The following is an 18,521-nucleotide window of genomic DNA, read 5'->3' as shown; positions in this document are numbered from 1 at the left end:
TGGGATTTTTACCCCAAGCCACTTGTGAATAATTAGTTATTCTTCTACATCAGTCCTTTCTTCTCTTACCATCACTGACCATTCCCTCTTTTATCTTCAGTTCTGCTAAACTGTTAATAAGTCCAGACAAGCAAATATGGTTCAAACTCTATTGCAGAGGTTTTTTAAATGAAATTAATTGATCTTTTAAATATTAAAAGTGTATATTTCAGAGCTCCACTTCAAGAATGCCTACTTGTGACTGCCCCACAGGAGAGCGCATTCGCAGCAGTCTATTTTTAAGAGTAAATCACTACAAATGAGTACCAAAAGGCTTTGGCTTTTTGCCAGGTGCTGAGTTACGTCCGCACGGAGTGGGAGCCCCTGGATGCCAGGTTCAGCTCTGTGCAGCCCCAGCAGGTGCTGACTGTGGAGCGCTCGGTGTCGGCAGCCAAGGAGCCCATGGCCGACAGCTGCGTCTACAAGTGCGTCAGGAGCCGAATCCAGTGCGCCGCCGTCACCAGGGTCCCCCTGCGAGCCAGGGCCATCAGCTGCTGCAGGGATGTGACAGAAGACAAGCTGGTGCTGGGCTGTGAAGACTCCTCAGTAGTTCTGTATGAAGCCTACAGCCAAGTGACTCTGCTGGCGCAGGCAGAGCTGCTCCCTGCTGTAGTAACCTACCACCCTTCTGGAGCCGTGCTGCTGGTCGGCAGCTCTCAAGGGGAGCTGCAGCTTTTTGACACAGCACTGTCCCCAATTAAAATTCAGCTCTTGGCACAGGAATATTCACCTGAGGCAACTCTGCAATTCAGTAAACACTGTGACGTGCCCACCAGCCTCATCCAGATCCAGTGGGCTGCTCCTCCAGTGGCATTTCCCAGTCCTGACAACATGGATATTCACGATCTTTTGTTGGTTAGATTTGATAAAGGACCCTTGGGAGTGCTTCACTTTAAACTTGGTAAGTTACTGAGCACATCTGTTGAACCTTGAGTTGTCAAAGAAACATCTGTATCCCACGAGGTTGGGAACACCCTAATTTTAAATATATGAGACCATAGCCTTAAAAGCAAATGGCTCCAAAGATACCTGAAGATACCAAGGAGTTCTTTATGTTTCACAATAACTTTATACCTTTTCCTATTATAAAATAGGACCCCGACCTGCTGTCTGATCAGCATCCTATAATGTTCTTCACTACTTTAATAAAGTATAACAAATTTTCCTCTGGAAAATTCATTTAATCTGTAGTATATAATCTTAAGATATTGTATACATTCTGTAGTAATAACCCTAATTGTATACATTCTAATTGTATTCAACCCTAATTGTATACATTCTGTAGTAATAACCCTAACAAGTTAAAATAAGCTATACTTAATAATAGAACAGTAATGCTATTTTCTTTACCAAATTTTTTTTTGCATGTGTGATCTATATTGTCCAATATTCTGTTCTTCCTGGCTTCGGTATATGAAGTTGCACCTTTTTTTTTTCCTCTGAAGGCTTTCCACAGAAGAAGAATGATTTTCATAACCTTCAGAGAAGTTTTTTCTCTCAATTAATTTTCAAGGAGTTGTGAATAAAAGAAGTAATAATGCTAATTTTAAAATTTATATAGCACTTCTCTTTTTAGGTGTGAAGAGACTTTCAAAGAGTAAAACCACAACTAACTTCCTTTTACAAGCAGAAAAACAAGAAGCAGTAAAGAAAAGCTAAAGGGCTTTCCAAGAGTTACACAGTGGCTGAACTAAGAATAAAACCCCTGCAGTGGCTCATCAGTGAGAACTGTATTCATTTCATTCAAGTCAGGCAAGTTACAGTGGTGCAAGCCCATTGTGTGAGCTAAAAAAACAATCATGCTTAAACCCTCTGACTCCCAAGCCAGTGTTTCAGCAGGGCAGACAGCCATCCTGGAAAATTTCAGCATTTTGCCCATTGTCTGTCCAAGAAAACAGGATTACTTCTGTAGATCTTCCTGAGAGTTTTTAATGATTCTTTTGTATAAAGCTATTGAGATTAGGAAGAAGCCTTTTTTATTAAAAAAACAAACCCAAACAAATTGCCAAAAGACTCAAAATAACAACCTAGATGATAGTAAGATTTAAAAATCTATTTAATTTATTTACTTGATGAAACACACATGTACTTTTGTGGGGGAAAAACTGTCAAAAAATGACCAGAGACCTAAAAATTTGAAAGACTGAATTAAAAAATTTTAACCAAGTGTGCCACTGCAAAAAATGAAATTTATGTAATAGGATGTTAGTAATAAAAAGATGTTGGATTGGCTTATAGTTGTGTAGTTTTAAAAGAGCTGATCCAGATTATTGCTGTTATCCATGAAAACTGTTTAAAAACCTGTTTTCAGGTTATCATTCATTTTGAGATAATTAACTGCATTAAGTTCAATGACAGGTTTAATAGTTACAGTGTACCCCAGAACACTAATTATAACAGCCATTTGACGATTTTGTGCATGTTGGCCATTTAAAAGAAAAACCCTCTAAATTATCTCTGTCCTGATTTGGTGGGATGGAGTTGAGCAGGAGGCACTCTACCCACCTCTACCTTGCTTTTCTTCAGTCCTCCCTGGTGAGGTTTTCTCACAACAGCTTTCCAGAATGCACAGCTTTCCCCTTGCTATCTTTAGCACATTTATGTTCTTACCAAGGCAAGCAGGCTCTCAGTACAGGGATTTAGAGGCCTTTCCTGCTAATTGCCAGCTTGTAAACTTAATTGGACTGTCTCCCTGGGCACTGTTCCTAAATCAATTAGGCAGTGAGTTGGCTGTCACCTCTTTTTCCCAAGCAGGTTGCCTGGAAGCGCACCACCCAGGAGAAGTCAAGCATCCAAATGGGAAGATGTTGACCTCTACAGCTGAAAGTTATCACATTTTAAAATTCATTCTGTATAATTACTGTAAAATCTCTTCTAGGAAGAAGGCAAAGCTCTCTCCCTTTTTCCCTCTCTCCCTCTTTGTAGTCCACCGTGCAAAAATATGCTGCTCTCTATTTCATCCTGGTGTTCAGCTTTACACTTCATCTCCTCAGTTTGCCACACTGCCAAGGGAACACTGTGTTGATTAGTAGGTCCCTCTTCACCGTCTCAGTTTTTAGGTTTCTGCTATTTAAAAATAATGCAGAACAAATAAATAAATTAGTTAAATGCAATAATAAATTATAGCAAAAAAATTAGGGGCTCATGACAGCAAGACCCAGACAGGCATTCAGGACTGAAATAAAATCCATGAGTAACACATGGCTTGGAATTGTTTCCCACAGAAGTCAGTTAAGAAACTATGTCAGTGAGAATAGGCAAATATGTTTTTAACTTCCAGCTACATTATGGTTTTGGACAAGTTCTGTGAATCTCCATTATGCTGTCTATCCAGATTTATTTCAGGAAAAAATCATATTAAACATACCCTCAAACACTAATGGCAAATATTTTTGATGTCTAATGCCAAACTCATTTCCAAAAGCCGCTTCTTTTTATTGATGTCAACCCAGATCTTGGATAATGCCAAACCTGGTGCTGGTGCCAATGGTTCAGCATTGCTGGCCTCTAAAGGCATTTTAAATATAGTATTGTATTTAATTAACATGAAAATAAGTATTTTCATCTTTGCTGAGAGGTTAATGTGGAGATTGCCCAGCTGCTGTAATGCTTTAAAAACACTAAACATTTAGGAAGAATAAAGTCTGCTATAACTATTAGATATTAACAAGTTAAACATGGCTGTTACCCAGCATAATGTCCATAGGCTTTAATATATGCAAATATAAGGCGAAATACAATGGAAAGCCTTTCTTTAATGATGCTAAAAAAATTTAAGTAGTTGTCTGTTACTAAACGTGAATATACATATATTCATGTTTTTCCCCAAAAACATCGCTTCTGTATATGCAAGTTCTCTGCAATTCTTCTCTGCAATTCTCCACAAGCTGTATTCAGATGTTTTTCTCCCCTTTTTTTCCCCTCACTTCTTATTTAACATCACAAACAGTATTCACAACAGTTATGAAAGTTTTGTGAGGTATGTTTTATACATAGCAGGTCTGCTCTTCTCTGTTACTGGGCCTTGTTTACCCCAACCAGTCCTATGGTTTTAATACCAGTATTGAAATTCAGCTTGTTCCCTTTCTCATCAGAACTTTTTCCATATGTTTCGTTTCAACAAACAACATCAGAATATAAATAGAGAAAATGTTTGGGGTTTTTTTTTTTTTAAAAAACAACCTAAAAATTATGTTTTTATTTAAAGATAGAGAAATAGTAAATTAATTCTGGTCTCTTTCCAATATTTGGATGAGTACTGATAAAAAGTATTCTATCAGAGCAATACAAAGTGAGCAGGAGTTGCTAAAATTCTGCGTGTGGCCAATGTCACAATGTCATTTGTTTAGTCAGAGATAATAAATAACATTACTTCCTGCAGCTTTTTAGTCACCTTTTCTGTTTGGAAGCTGAGATCTACAAGTCAAGAAACATCTCTGTGGCAAGCTTGTTCTTGGTTTCATGTGCAGTTTTAATTCAAAGGTCTGTAGTATCAAGATGATGATAACTTCTATGGTATCCCCTCAGAAAAAGTGCTCCACTTAGAGAACATTGCCAAGCTAGAAGGATGTTCCAGAGCAGTTGCAATATGGAGAGTAATTGAGTAAGAGCTGCTTTGAGATTGGAGCTGCTCTACACTTGTGTGCAAAGATACATCTGTGTGAGACAAATGCTGGGGTTTAGTGTTGTCCAGCACTATTTCCCTACAGGAAGGAGACGCTGTGAAAGTTGATTTATTATCTACCTTGCAATAGTGATAAACTCCAAATAAAGTTATTCCACCTTGTTTAAGCCAAATTTCATTGTGTAGTGTTGTCACCGGTGACTTTTGGCTACATTCATTCAATATCCACGTGCGAAGTTCATTGATGATTTCTGTCTGCTGTCCAGCACCCTCAGGCTAAGTATGCCAAGCTAGTACGGCGCCATCTCATAAAAAATTTCATACTGAAACCCATCAACTTAATTTTAAATTGTGGCAATTATTTTTAACTGTGCTGAAAAGGAGTCAGCTACTGGTTTACATTATCTGTATAAAAGTATGAACCCATTATCTCTGGTTGTAATATTTCTTGTTAAAGGTGTACTCACAAGAGGACAACTGGGCCTTGAGGAAATCATCCACCAGTACATTCGTAATGATGAGATACAGGAGGCAATTAATGTCCTGAGCACCATGAACTGGAACACCATGGGTCAGCGGTGCTTTATCTGCCTGAGTGCCATTTGCAACCACCTCCTTAAACAAAAGCTTACACCAGCCGGAGAAGGTAAGAGACTGTTTATATTTCTAATGGATTTCCGTGGTGTCTTGGTAATTCATGTGTGGATTATGACTATGTATTTATTGACTGTATAAAGAAGACAGTAATGAGACTCCACACAGACAGCCAGATTATGGTGCCTCATAATCACATGTCATTGTAGACAAGTAATTTCAATAAAATCTGGACCAATGCATTGACTACATTTAGTTTGTATCAATAGTGACACTAAAATAATGCACATTGTAATATATATATATATGCTATAGGCAATACTTAATATACATAGCACTAGCATTACATTTTGTAACTTCATTACATTCTATAAATTTAGCTTATGTTACAGACCAAGGTTAGTTAATACAGGATTGAAATATTTGTGTTATATTCATGCTGAGACAGCACCAACTTAAGGAGAGATGTTTTCCTGCAGTGGGGACAAGAGATTTTTAAGGTGCTTTCAAAGGGTCATTCTTTCATTACAAGATGCAAAGGCCTTGAATACACTATCCTCTGCTGCCTCCTTTAGGATTAAAGCATTTGTCCTTACTGTAATCTAGCCCCCTGCAGTAGTAGCTGGGGTCCCTCAGAAGAAATTATGAATTTTAAGTTTAGCCCTGTCTCTGCTAAAGCCTGGTGTGGTGCCTTCTTCTTGATTTGCTGTCTATCTTGAAACTCAATAGACTTCAAGATTTGAAGTGCCTTGATTTAGTGAAGGTGTTATCCTCCAGTCTAGCAGGCAGACAGCTGGAGACCAGGCATCTTTTGTGGGAAGAGAGAATACTTAGGATTCTGGTGTGTTTGATGATAGAAAAACTCCAAGGTGTCCTACATTGCTGCCAAACCATCAGCTATCCCATTTTGTGGGATCTGATTAAAAAAAAAATCTCTGTGTTGCAAACACAACATATAAACTCTAAATAAAACATGCTTTGAAAAGGACCTGTGAAAAGGGCTGACTATGATACTCTTCTAAAAATATGTACATTATAAACAGATATCTGTGTGTTTCCCCCATGCAGCTCCCTAACACTGTTTACAGAAGAAGGAATTTTATTCCATCCAGGAGTTATTCTATCTAAATCTAACAAATTTGGCATGGTAATTTGTTTTCTTTTTTATTAACAAAACCCAGTGGGACCTTTTATTTATAGTGATGGGGCAGTTATCTTTGAGATCTTTATCCTGCCTTCAACATCAAGCTGGGCTATTTAATGAATGTATAACTGTGCCAGTAGTCACTCATATTCCATGTCAGTTGAAATATTTCAGAAGTTCAAAACATGCTGTCAAGAAAACAGCAATGGCAAGGGAGTATGGCTTGTTTTTCTATTTTAATCTAAATTGACTGCTGCTTTGAAAGAAAATACCTTTAAAGTTCGACTTATCTTACGATCTAGATTGGAGATAACACAAAACTAATTTACTAACAGTTTGTCTGTGTAACTAACACAGTACTATTAGCACATTTAGTGCTATCAAGCCTAATAAAATCAAATGTAACTATGCTTGGAATAGAGTAATTGTCACTAAATACAGAAATGCCTAATTCAAACAAACATTAATAATGTTTGTTTGAATTAGGCAAATCAATGAGATTCTGTCTGCCTAATGAGACAATAGGTTATATTTTGCTTGTAGAGCAACATAAATATACAGCAAATACTTATATATCAAATTCTCCCTTTTCTGCCTGTAAGGCCTTGTTCTACATTGTTAACTCTGCAGTAAAAGTCAAAGAGCATAAGTATTATTGATCATTTAATTTCCTTTCAGCTAAGCATGTGGAACACATAAGTACACTGTATGTTTACTTCTATTGTTTATAATTTTTTATTAAAAATGCACAGGAAAATGCCTAAGAGCTTGAGCTGTGGAGTACAGCAGTCGGAAAATATTTAAAGAAGAGAGAACTTGTGTAACAAAAGGGCTTTATTTTATTGATTACAAGGGAGGTTATCCTGTTTCCCACCACTACATGCTGTCAAACCCTTAGGGTTTCTAGACCCTTTTATTTAAAATTTTTAAAGGACTGTGGGCCGAAGGAGGTTCCTTAGACCTCAAGGCCATCACAAAGAGGGTTCTGTTACCTGCTGACCTAACACAATAATCCCTGAAAAACTGAACTCCCTTGTTGTTTGCCTAAGAGGACAAAGACGATTTGAGCTAATTGAGAGTTGATCTCTACTGGACAATCTTGTTCACACTGTATTAGTCTCATGAGTCACTTTTAGTTGTAGGCTGCTGGTGAGAACTTGATGTGTTATAGACTTCTTTATCCTTTTGATAGCTTTTGTTGCTCAAAGTCATTGTCAGCTGTGCCTCCAAGCCAAAGTTTATATGCACAATTCTGTTTGTACAATATGTCATATTTTAATTTCATCTGTCCTTCAACAACATCACATTTCATCACTGTTTGAGGAATTTGACTGACTGCAAACATGAGCAACCTGTTGTAATTGAAACTAATTCACTTGTTTCATTGCTGCTGTGTTTGAATTCCACAGCACAGCTTGAGGCAAGCCTTGGAACTTTTTATGCTCCAACAAGGCCTCTCTTGGATAGAACTGTGCTGGAGTACAGGGACCCCATCAGCAGATATGCAAGAAGGTTCTTCCACCACCTGCTCAGGTGAGTGACAGTTTCAGCTTCTATCAACTTAAAATTAATTGCATATTTCAATAACTACTTACTTTAATGTGGTTAACATTTTCTAAGAGGACCACCCCTGAAAAAAATGCATTCATTGTTAATGTTTGTTTAACTTGTACTTTGTTCCTTTCAAATAGAGTAATGCAGATAAAGTGCTATTCAGAGCTCTTCTGTCATCAATACACTTAAAATGAATCACCCTCTCCCATTTAGCTTGATAGAAAAAAAGATACCCTGCTTCTGAGAGATTAATATTCACCAACTGCTTGCAGATTAGTTATAGGAAGAACTTAGAAACTTGGAGAAAACAGTGAGTTTAGAAAGATGCTAGAATGCAAAAGCATGCTTCATGGTCCAGGACTTTTTTGTCTTTGCACCACTGAAATATGAACGTTTTGTTAGTCTCACTTTTAAAATTCTCATATGTAAATTCAGGTTCCAGTAATTTTCAATGCCATTAAAATAAGAGGAGAAAATACAGTGTTGAATTTGTCTGTGAATTGTATAGAATCATAGAATGGTTTGGGTTGGAAGGGACCATAAAAGTCATCTTGTTATAACCCAGCCACCACGGGCAGGGACACCTTCCACTAAGCCAGGTTGTTCCCAGCCCCATCCAACCTGGCTTTGAACATTTCCAGAGACAGGGCATTCACAACTTCTCTGGGCAAGCTGTGCCAGTGCCTCACCACCCTCACAGTAAAGAATTTCTTCCATATATCCAACCTAAATTTCCCCTCTTTCAGTTTGTAGTCATTACTCCTTGTCCTACTACTGCAGTTCCTGACAGAGTCCCTCTCTGGCTTCCCTGTGGGCTCCTTCAGATACTGGCAGGCTGCTATGGGGTCTTCACACAACCTTTTCTTCTCCAGACTGAGCAGCCCCAGCTTCCTCACCTTGTCTTCACAGGGAAGCTGCTCTGATATTAGATGAGAAATATTAACAAATTCAGCAAGAATTTATACTACATTGTTTTATTGCTGTATTTTTTCCAACCCATAATAAATATTAATATGAAGCAGTTCAACCTGTTCACAAATACAGCTGTGATATTCCCTTTGGGAATTATCCAGTGAATGAACATAAGGAGAAATTAGCTTCTGAATGATACAATGTTTGTAATATCTTGTTGAGAAGGAGTGTAGATGGACATAGTGCAAAGACTGACAATGCACCCTTTTGCAGTGATTCATCCAGATTGTATATGCATTGTCTGCATGGGCAAAGCAAGTTACTTTGGTAGCCTAGAATGTGGGGTTTTTTTCAAATCTAGAAGACAAATATTCTATATTGTCTTCTACATTTTGAGTCTGAAGAGGATCATCTTTCTGGTGAACAGGTCCATTCCAGTGGGGAAATTATTCCTTGTAGAAGAATGATCCAATATTTGCATAATATGCACCAGTCCTTCACTGGAGTTTTCTTAACACACATGGCCACAACAGTGGGTACAAACTCTGTTATTGCCTTTCTCCTAGAAACCAGCAGGGAAGATGCTGTTGTGGCAGTGGCCAACTTGTTGTGGCTGTGGGCCAGTTGCCTGCAGAGGACAGATGCAGGAAAAATGCCTCAGAGATTGCTGAGAGGTGTAACTCTAGTGTTCTTACATCTGCAAGAGAAAGGTGTGTTCCCTCTGACTCAGGGTTTGCTTCCAAGTGCTAGCAGGCATGCAGAGGCATGGGGCCCTGGCTGAGCTGCCAGCCCTTGAGGCTGCAGCTGAAACACTGACTCAACCCTCCTAAAACAAGAACCTTCAGTGTCAGAACACTGCCTGGACAGCGTGGGGCACAGCAGGAGGTGTGCACGAGAGTCTCCTCATGTCTTTTACCTCCCACTGTAAAGCAGCCCTTGAACAATCTACAGTTGTGGCAGTTTTTGGAACAAATGTGTTATTTTGCTGTTTTCCTATTTTCAAAGGGATTTGTATTCAACCAAATCAAAGTGATAGGATCATGTGATTGCTGCAGAACAGATGGCAATGCTTAAAGCTTATCTCAGAAGACATAACCTAAGTACAAAATTAAATGTTCAAATATGGGAGATTTATCTGATAGAAAGCAAGGAAATGATGTTCAGAGCTGATCATTATTGCATTAAAGTGGCTGTGCCTTAATTGGTGTTTATTTCCTTTTAGATGTTTTCTTAAGTGACTAGAATGATTTAAATGTACGCTAAGCAGAGAGAACTACAGATTTGTTGGGAAATGGTAAACCATGGTTCTGGGTGAGTGAATGCCATCTAGGCATGATGCAATGTCTAGGAGGATCATAGGGAGGCACAGTGCCCACTAATTCAGACACATGAAAGTTGCAGCTGCTGCTATTTCATCTGTCTGTGATAGACTGGCAAGGCAAGGCACTCCTGCTGGCCTGATTTACAGCTGTGGGTTCAGAGTAGGAGAAAAGTGAGGAGGGAATTATGATCCTGCCTTCTCAGGTCACCATGTTATGCTCATGAGGACACTGAAAATGGGGAGTTTCTCCCACTACATGTCTGTCAGGGAAAGCAAGGTCAGGTGACATGGAGGGAATACAGGGGTGCTGTTCACCACTGCAGGGAGAAAATTTGTGTGGCCAAAGCTCAACTGGAGCTGAAGCTGCCCACACCTGTGGGAGACCATAAAAACAGGGGTTATTTTAAAATGCAGTAATAACAAAAGTCAGTGCAGCAATAGCTTCAGCCTGTCACCTCACAAACAGGGCCATAAAGCAAAGATGTTTAATGTTTTCTTTGTCTCTGTCTTCAATACCAATGATGGCATAAGGGACTCCCAGGGCATAAGGCCCTGAACTGAGCCCTGAGGACCATTCCAGTTCTCCAGCTGGACCCCCATGAGTCTGTGGGGCCTGCTGGGATTCATCTGAGAACACTCCAAGAGCTGGCTGATGTCACTGGGAGGCCTGTCTCCATGATTTTTTAATTGTCCTGGGAATCTGGAGAAGCCACAGCTAAGCAGAAGCTGGCAAACGTTGTCCCAGTTTTCAAGAAGGACAAGAGGGATGACCCTGGAAACTTTAGGCCTGTCACATTCCCTTCAGTGACTGGTAAATTATAGAGAAGATTATTCTAGGAGGTGCTGAAAGCACCTGAAGGACAAAGCACTCCTTGGTCCCAGCCAGTACAGCTTCAAGTCAGGAAAGTGCTGCTTATCACACCTGATTTGCTTCTATGGCAGGGTAACCCACCCAGCTGATTAAGGGCAGCCAGTTGATGTTGTGCTTTTGGATTTCAGTAAAGCTTTTGATACTGTCTCTCATGGGATCCTTCTGGACAAAATGTTCATCCCCCAGCTGGATAAACACATGCTGGGATGGGTGAGCTCATGTCTGGGGCACAAAGGGTTACAGGGAACGGGGTGACATCAGACTGGGGACCTGTCACTGCTGGGGTTCTGCAGGGCTCCATCCTTGGCCCTCTGCTCTTCAACATCTCCATAAATGACCTGGACACAGGGCTGGGAGGGACACTGGGCCAGTTCAGACAATACACGAGGGGGAGGAGCTGTTGGCTCCCTCCAAGGCAGGGAGAGGCTGCAGAGAGACCTCAACAAATGAGAGGGCTGGGCAGTCACCAACCATGTGAAGGTAACAAGGGCAAGTGGCAAATTCTGCACCTGGGGTGGTGCAGCCCTGGATATACAGACTGGGGAACCAGAGGCTGGAGAGCAGTGCCATGGAAAAGGACCTAGGGATCCTGGTTGATGGAAAGCAGTGCCCTGGCAGACAGAAGGTCACTTCGTTCAGCCTGGAGAAAAGAAAACCAAGACCTCATGGTGGCCAGCATTCTCATGAGAGGAAGTGGAGAGACAGGCAGTGATCTCTTCACTCTGGTGACCAGTGACAGGACCTGAGGGAAAGGCCTGAAGCTGTGGGGAGAGGATTAGGTTGAATATTAGGAAGAGGTTTTTCACCCAGAGGGTGCTTTTACATTGGAACAGGGCTCCCCAGGCAATGGTCACAGCACCAAGTCTGACAGAGGTCAAGGAGTGTTTGGAGGAGCAGGGTGTGATTCTTGGAGCTGACCTGTGCAGGGCCAGAAGCTGAACTTTCATGATCCTTGTGGGTCCCTTCCAACTCAGGATATTAGATGTTTCTATTATTCTATTATTCGATTTATTCACTTTTTTACCCTTTTTCATTTAGCACTGAATACTTGCAGGCTAGTTACAAATAGCTAATATAGCTCTTCAGAGTGATTTTTTTCATCACAACTGATGTGTCTGTATGACCAAACTAGAAGACTTGGATGCAGAAGCCCTGTGAACTGAGATTGTAAACTTGATGCAGCATTAGGGTACATTTGTTACTCTCTTGTGAATGTGAGGAGACTAAAGCAAAGTGATTGTTTTGTACCCTAGTGCAGCAAATGGAGGAAGCATAGTGGTTTCTAAATTATGTGCAGTAAAATTGTGGCTGATATTCAGAAGGTGTTTCTTGGCATGGAGTAGGCCCTTCTGCAGTTCATTCTGGGCTTCAGAAAGAGCAATCAGCCCATTCACGGAAGTTAAACCTGCAAGACAAGGAACTAAGGAGAAGAGCTCAGAGGTATGGTAGGAAGTCAGAGAAACGGGGTTAGGAGCATGAGTAAAAGCCAAGGTGTTGAGGACAAATTTCTGAAGGCATATGTGGGAATGTACAGTGTCTGCAGTGCAGAGCCAAATGGGAGAAGACAGTTTAGGAGGTGTGTGGTGGGCTGTGGAGGAGACCAGACACATCAGGGATGGACAGGGAAGGGCAGAGTCTTTCATACAAGATTAATACATTAAAATGCTTAAATATTTCAAGATCTAAATCTGAAAAATGTTCATATAAACAATAGGTTTCACCCCACTCTCCAGCTTTCCTTTGAATACCCCACCAATCTGCCTTAAGCCTTTTTAGAAGGACCAGCTCACGGGAGAGAAGCATTAATTCGTTCTACATGCTGAGACAGTCTTTGACCTGCCTACTGAGTCTGCCAAAAAAGTTCCATTTACTGTGGTACTTTTAAAGATGTGAGTGTCTGTATTTACTAGAATTCAGAAATACAGTTACCTTTTCAGAAGGGTTATCCTCACCTAGTTAAAATCATGTGCCAGTGATTTTACTGTAGGCCAAAAGGTTGTATGTTCAGTTGAAAATAACTGGGGACATCCATTTTCACATTCAGGGAGATTATAGTCTATCTATTTTTCTACCATCAATGAGGTCAGTTTCTAGAAAATGCTGAATGCAGTGATGGGAGATTCCCTCTTTTGGCATGAGGGCACTTTAGAAAGAAGATGCTCCATCCAAGCTGAGATGGGCAAAGGAACACTGACAGCACAATTGAAGCAGATTGCAATTAGAAGGAAGGAAAATTATTTACAATATATTGGATTCAGCCATGTCATTTGTATCCATCATTATAAAAGCTAAGTTCTTAAATTTGCAAACCACACATCTTTAGCTTACACTAAAATAGAAGCTTAGAGCTTTGCAGGCCCTGAATGTAAAATATGGAATACCTCCAAAAACAAGCATTCAGTATACAAAATTAAAATTAAAGGCCTCTTAATTATATGCCAGGGATCCATTACAACAGTATTTATGGAATGAATAATTATTTTCCCTCTAAATCCTTATCTATAATTAAAAAATACAGGAACTGAATTACAAGTACAGAAATGTATCTTAGGTGTTCCTTGCCACTTCAGTAGCACTCTGGTATTTCATCATGATGTCACTGCTTATAATAATATAACGCATTATATCATTATGTAAAATGTTGAGCAGAGGTGGATTTATTGGGAAGCCTTGGGGAGCTGTAACCTCCCTTTTTGCCCCCACCCTTTTGCTAGGTGTATTTGTGTGAGTGGCTGCAGCACCTCCTGCCTCTGTCTCAGCCCCGTGTAGCCGCGCAGGGAGCACGGAATGGGATGGAGCCATTTTGCACTCGTTAACTGCGGCATCGCTGACTCATGGCTTAGCTTCACTCTGATCAAGCATTTGTAAATTGTACTTGTCATATTTTCTAATGCATGAAATTATCTTGTTTGTTTGACACGGACACACTGGCACAAGCACACGCCTGCTCTGTTGTGTTCCATTTTTTGAGTGAGAAAGCAGGGCTAGAAAGTAAAGTCTGAAATGCAGCACAGGAGTTGCAGAATTAAGATGCAGCCACAGTTCTGTGGTTCTGCTGTGCCCTTTCCTCCTTTGTAATTTTGTTTTTGTGTTTGTGAATACCCAGTCTAAGGATTGTTTTTCTTTTTCTATTTTTTTTCCTACATGGAAAAATACTAAGATTCAAAACCACTTGCACCTTTCAATTTGATAATTTCATTAAGAGAATGTAATTTGGTTTTTTCCCCCCATAGTACAAATATGTTTAACTACAAAGCAAAGCTTTGTTGTAAATAACAACATAGTGCTTTTTCACCTTTCAAGAGAAAAGTGCAACTCTGATCATATTCACTGCTAGAATTTTAGATGGATTCATGAAAGATTCTCCTTTGTATGAATCCAAAAATGGGAACCTCCACCATGTTTTTACTTTTGCTGTTTTCACTCCTTCACAAATCTCAGAAGTGTTTTACTCTTCACAATGTTCCATGTAAGATGCTACTGGGTAAATGCAAAAAATTATCTTCATATTGCGCAGAACATTCATCAAGTGCTATGACTTTGCACACAGGACTTGATAGGCCTCCTTTGTAAATAAACATTCTTAAAGAAGATGAGAAGGTAAGTGGTCATTAGCATCAGGGGAGACCTGCTTCCAGCCACCACTGATCTTTATGAATCACTTCACTATTCAAGAGTTCTGAAGTGCACTTCTATACTACAAGGCATGATGCCTGGACACAGACAGTTATCACTTAAGTCCAAGACAGCCTTTGAAAAGTTAAAATAAAGCTCTTTTGCCCTGCAGGTACATCACTAATGCAGTACTAACTACCCCTTGGTAAGCAGGTTCCCGTATCACTGCAATGCAATCTCCAAAGTAGATATTCGCTGTGAGTATTTCCATCCTAAATAGGACCCTAAATCAAAGGTGAAAAAAATGCCTCGGCTCCATAGGAATAGTTCTCAATCCCATCTGCTGCCAACTGTATGGAACTGAGAGACAGAGTGAGCAAAGAGCTTTTATGATCCTTTTTAAGAGCACCCTAGAAGTAGAATCTATAATTATATTGGTACATAGTGTGTCACAAAACATGTATAAACATTAATGATGACATGGTTGAGGACTAAGAATGTCTTTTATATTCATAAGGTAACCTATTAGGCATTAAATTATGCCTTCAGATAAAATGATCATTGATGGCAGTCAGGTTCTCCATGGTGGCCACATGAACAGAATTCATCTCTATGGGAGTAAGTTCAGTAGTAGCATTTTCACTAAAGTAGCACCTTCTGGAGATGACTTTGAAGAGTCATTTTTTGTCATCTTTTGAAAAACGATCAAAACCAAAGGTTTTCATATTACCACAGCACTGATAAATGAGAATTTATATTGCTGTGATGGAACTACACATGAAAAGATTCTCCTGGTCATACTTCTTGACCTGTTTTAGAAACAAGAAATAAAGGCACCTATTTAATGGAACTATGATATTTTTGCAGTTAAAGAGGTTAAAGATCTCATAAAAAGTTTAGACTGTCTTTGCTTCAGTCCTATGTTGTTAATGATTTCTTTTCTTAAACCAGCTCCAACACAGTTTTCAATTTCAGTCAGATACTTTGATGCTACAGGAGTGACTCTAGGATTTAATTCTCTGGCAATGATTACAATGTAAGAAATAATGAGCAAAATATTGGAGTGGGGGGACAATGAATTACATGGCATAATTGCTTTAGAACAAAATGCCATGAAGATAAACCATGAGAAATCTCTGTTGGAGATTTGGGCAAGATTTGCTGCTCAACCTAATGGGAGAGACATTGCTTGGAGGATAGGAAGAATGGTCCCTTAGACACACTTAGAGCAGTCCCAGAGCTGCTGTAACCTGGAGCCACTTTGCACAGCCAGCAGCAGATGCAATTTGGTGGCCCAGAGTGCAAGAAGTCATCCAGTTCTCTGCTACGTCCCCACCCATGGGGCTGCACTAGAAAAAAGGAACATGAAATAGCTACATTGGACTGATATTGTTTGTGCCAAATCTATTCCCACATGCTGGTTAATCTGACTTTGATATTGCTACTTTCAGAAGCTGAGCCCACACTGAGACCACTGTTGTGTTGTGTAACTGATAATCTGTCCTTGTAAGGTGGCTTTTTCCTGCTGTACCAGCTGTGCAATTTCCCTGAAATCTTGAGGGGTTTGGGCATACACTGACTGCAGAAACAATGCAAATGCATCATATTCTTGGACAAACCCCTCAAAAATTTGTTTGTAGCAACATATCTCCATCCTTGAGCAGCTGTTGTAATCCTTCACAGGTCATCAGTTTCTCCCTCTCCATCAACTCCACCTAGTCACTAATGGCATCTTTTTTTAGAGTGAAGACCTCAAAAATCTCTAATTTGAGGTCTTAATCAAGAACTGAATTTAAGATTTATTTTTCTCTTTAAAGTTTTCCAGATCAATTCATGTCTCATCTCTCTACCAAGACACTTTTTCTCCATTCATCTTCAAAGTCTTCCTGAGCCCCACCATTACACTTCCCTTTACTATATGTGGACTGTCTGGCAATATTCTGTTGTGAGCTCAGCTCATCAGATCAGAGTTTTCTCTCACTCCCTCAGAGTTTTTTCTGACTTTTCTCCCATTTCCATCCAGTGCCCTGCAGGAAGAGCTAACTGAATAGTCAGGCAGCCCTAGGCTTTCTGTCTTCAAATGCAGATCTGCCTTTTATGGTTCTTCAGAACCCAAGAGCCTGTGAAGGAAAGAACACCAAGAGGAAAATTTAGAAAAAAATCAGCAATAGTCATTCGTCCAATAAATGGATGTGGTGTCTTGGGGGTGCACCTCTCATACCTTAATAATGTAGAATTTATGTGTCCTACATGCTCATCTGGGCTTCCTCTGTAGTTAGGATAAAGACATGGGCACCCAAAGGATGAGTAATCCCATTGAAGGGAGATATCTCAGATAAGCGTGAAGAATCAAACGTCAGTGTCTATCCCTATCAATTAACTACAAAAGGAGCCTACCTAATTAGCTTAAATTAGCCATGTAAAGGTAAGCTGTTTGAAGATAAATGGAATGATTTGCACTGTAAATGTCTAGCTCCTGTATCACATTATTACTGGCCAGTTAACAGAAAGATCTTACATGCTCAGATAGTTTCTGTAATAGAATGAGAGAAGCACATAGATTAAAAAAAAAATATTTCAAGAAAGTTTTACAAAAACTGATAAAAAAAGCAGACAGGCATGTAGATCTCTTTAAAAATCTCCTTTTGACCACTTGGCCAAGATAGGGGAGAATGGGGATGTTTCTTGGTTTACACCAGTACATGTTGAAGTATCAACTACAGATAGATAAATATGGCCAGCACTAGGTAAAATTAATTCAGAATTTATAAAGGTAGTAAAGGATAAAACATCTGAAACAGTGTGGTGTAACCTCACATTTAGAATGACCTTAGCACCTGATGACAAAAACAGGGAAAATATTTAGTTAGTTTTCAAAACAATCTGGAGAGACCTTGGAGAACTATGCCCTGTAAGTCCAGCCTCTGTACCAGTGTGTAGAAACTGTTTTAAAAATGTGTGAACATACAGATAAATAACATATTGGGGGAGAGTCGGCAGGATTTCTGTAAAGGCAAGTCACATCTCAAAACTCAAATTCTCTGATGTCAGCAATCATGTGAGTAATGGCTATCCAGCTGCTGCTGATAAAAGTTTGACCATTGAAGACCTTTTTGGAAGGTCTGTCACCAATATGTCTTAAAGAAACTAAGCTGCCACAGGATTAGAGGAAAGCTTCCCTTTCATAGATAAGTAATTAATTAAAAGGTAAGAAAGAGAGTAAGAGTAAATGGCTAGTTGTCATGGAAGTCACCAATGGAAATTATAAGTATAGCAGATCTGCTCTTGTAAGTAACCTGGCAAAGGAGCAGACAGTGACCTGCCAGCATTTGCTAGTGCCACTAAATTATTAACACTAGTAAAGATACAACCTGCTGTGAAGAGCAGCAAAAGGGCTTCACAGGGTGCAATGACATAGTGTGAAAATTGAAGGTAAAATTAAAGATAAATAAATTCAAAGTGAAGCGCTTTGTACACAGTAGTGTGTGACTCCAAGCTTCATGTGTAACCTGATGCAATCTGAGCTCAACATTATTCTGGAAGAAGAATTTGGTCCTATAACTCTACAGCTATAAAATAGTTCAGTGCTCAGCTGAGGTACAAAAAGCACATTGCAAACTAGGAATTCTTAGAAAGAGCTAGACAAGAAAACAATGAACTTCAGTACACCCGAATTTTGTGTGTAGTTTTGGAGTCCCACAATCTGTAAAAGGATATAGTAGAACTCAAAAAGGTTTAGGAAGGCTAGCCAGGATGATTAAAGGCATGAAAAAGCTTTAGTAAAAGGAATGGCTAAATAGACAAGAACTCCTCGACCTAAAGAGGAACAGCCGAGATAGAGATCTAT

General features: G+C 39.7%; 1 protein-coding gene across 1 annotated transcript in view; it reads left to right on the top strand.

Annotated features, from left to right (window-relative positions):
• The window catches only part of LOC120506817 (WD repeat containing planar cell polarity effector), a 147,871-nt gene that overhangs the window by 78,013 nt on the left and 51,337 nt on the right, over window positions 1–18,521 (top strand). Inside the window, exons 11-13 of the mRNA XM_039718826.1 lie at window positions 331–940; window positions 5,121–5,309; window positions 7,811–7,934. Coding sequence (XP_039574760.1) covers window positions 331–940; window positions 5,121–5,309; window positions 7,811–7,934 — 923 coding nt within the window. The remainder of the gene's footprint in view (window positions 1–330; window positions 941–5,120; window positions 5,310–7,810; window positions 7,935–18,521) is intronic.

This window comes from Passer montanus, unplaced genomic scaffold (genome assembly GCF_014805655.1).
Source record: "Passer montanus isolate IOZ18808 unplaced genomic scaffold, ASM1480565v1 scaffold40, whole genome shotgun sequence".
In the NCBI taxonomy this organism is placed as follows: domain Eukaryota; kingdom Metazoa; phylum Chordata; class Aves; order Passeriformes; family Passeridae; genus Passer; species Passer montanus.
This window is presented reverse-complemented; position numbering and strand designations above follow the sequence as displayed.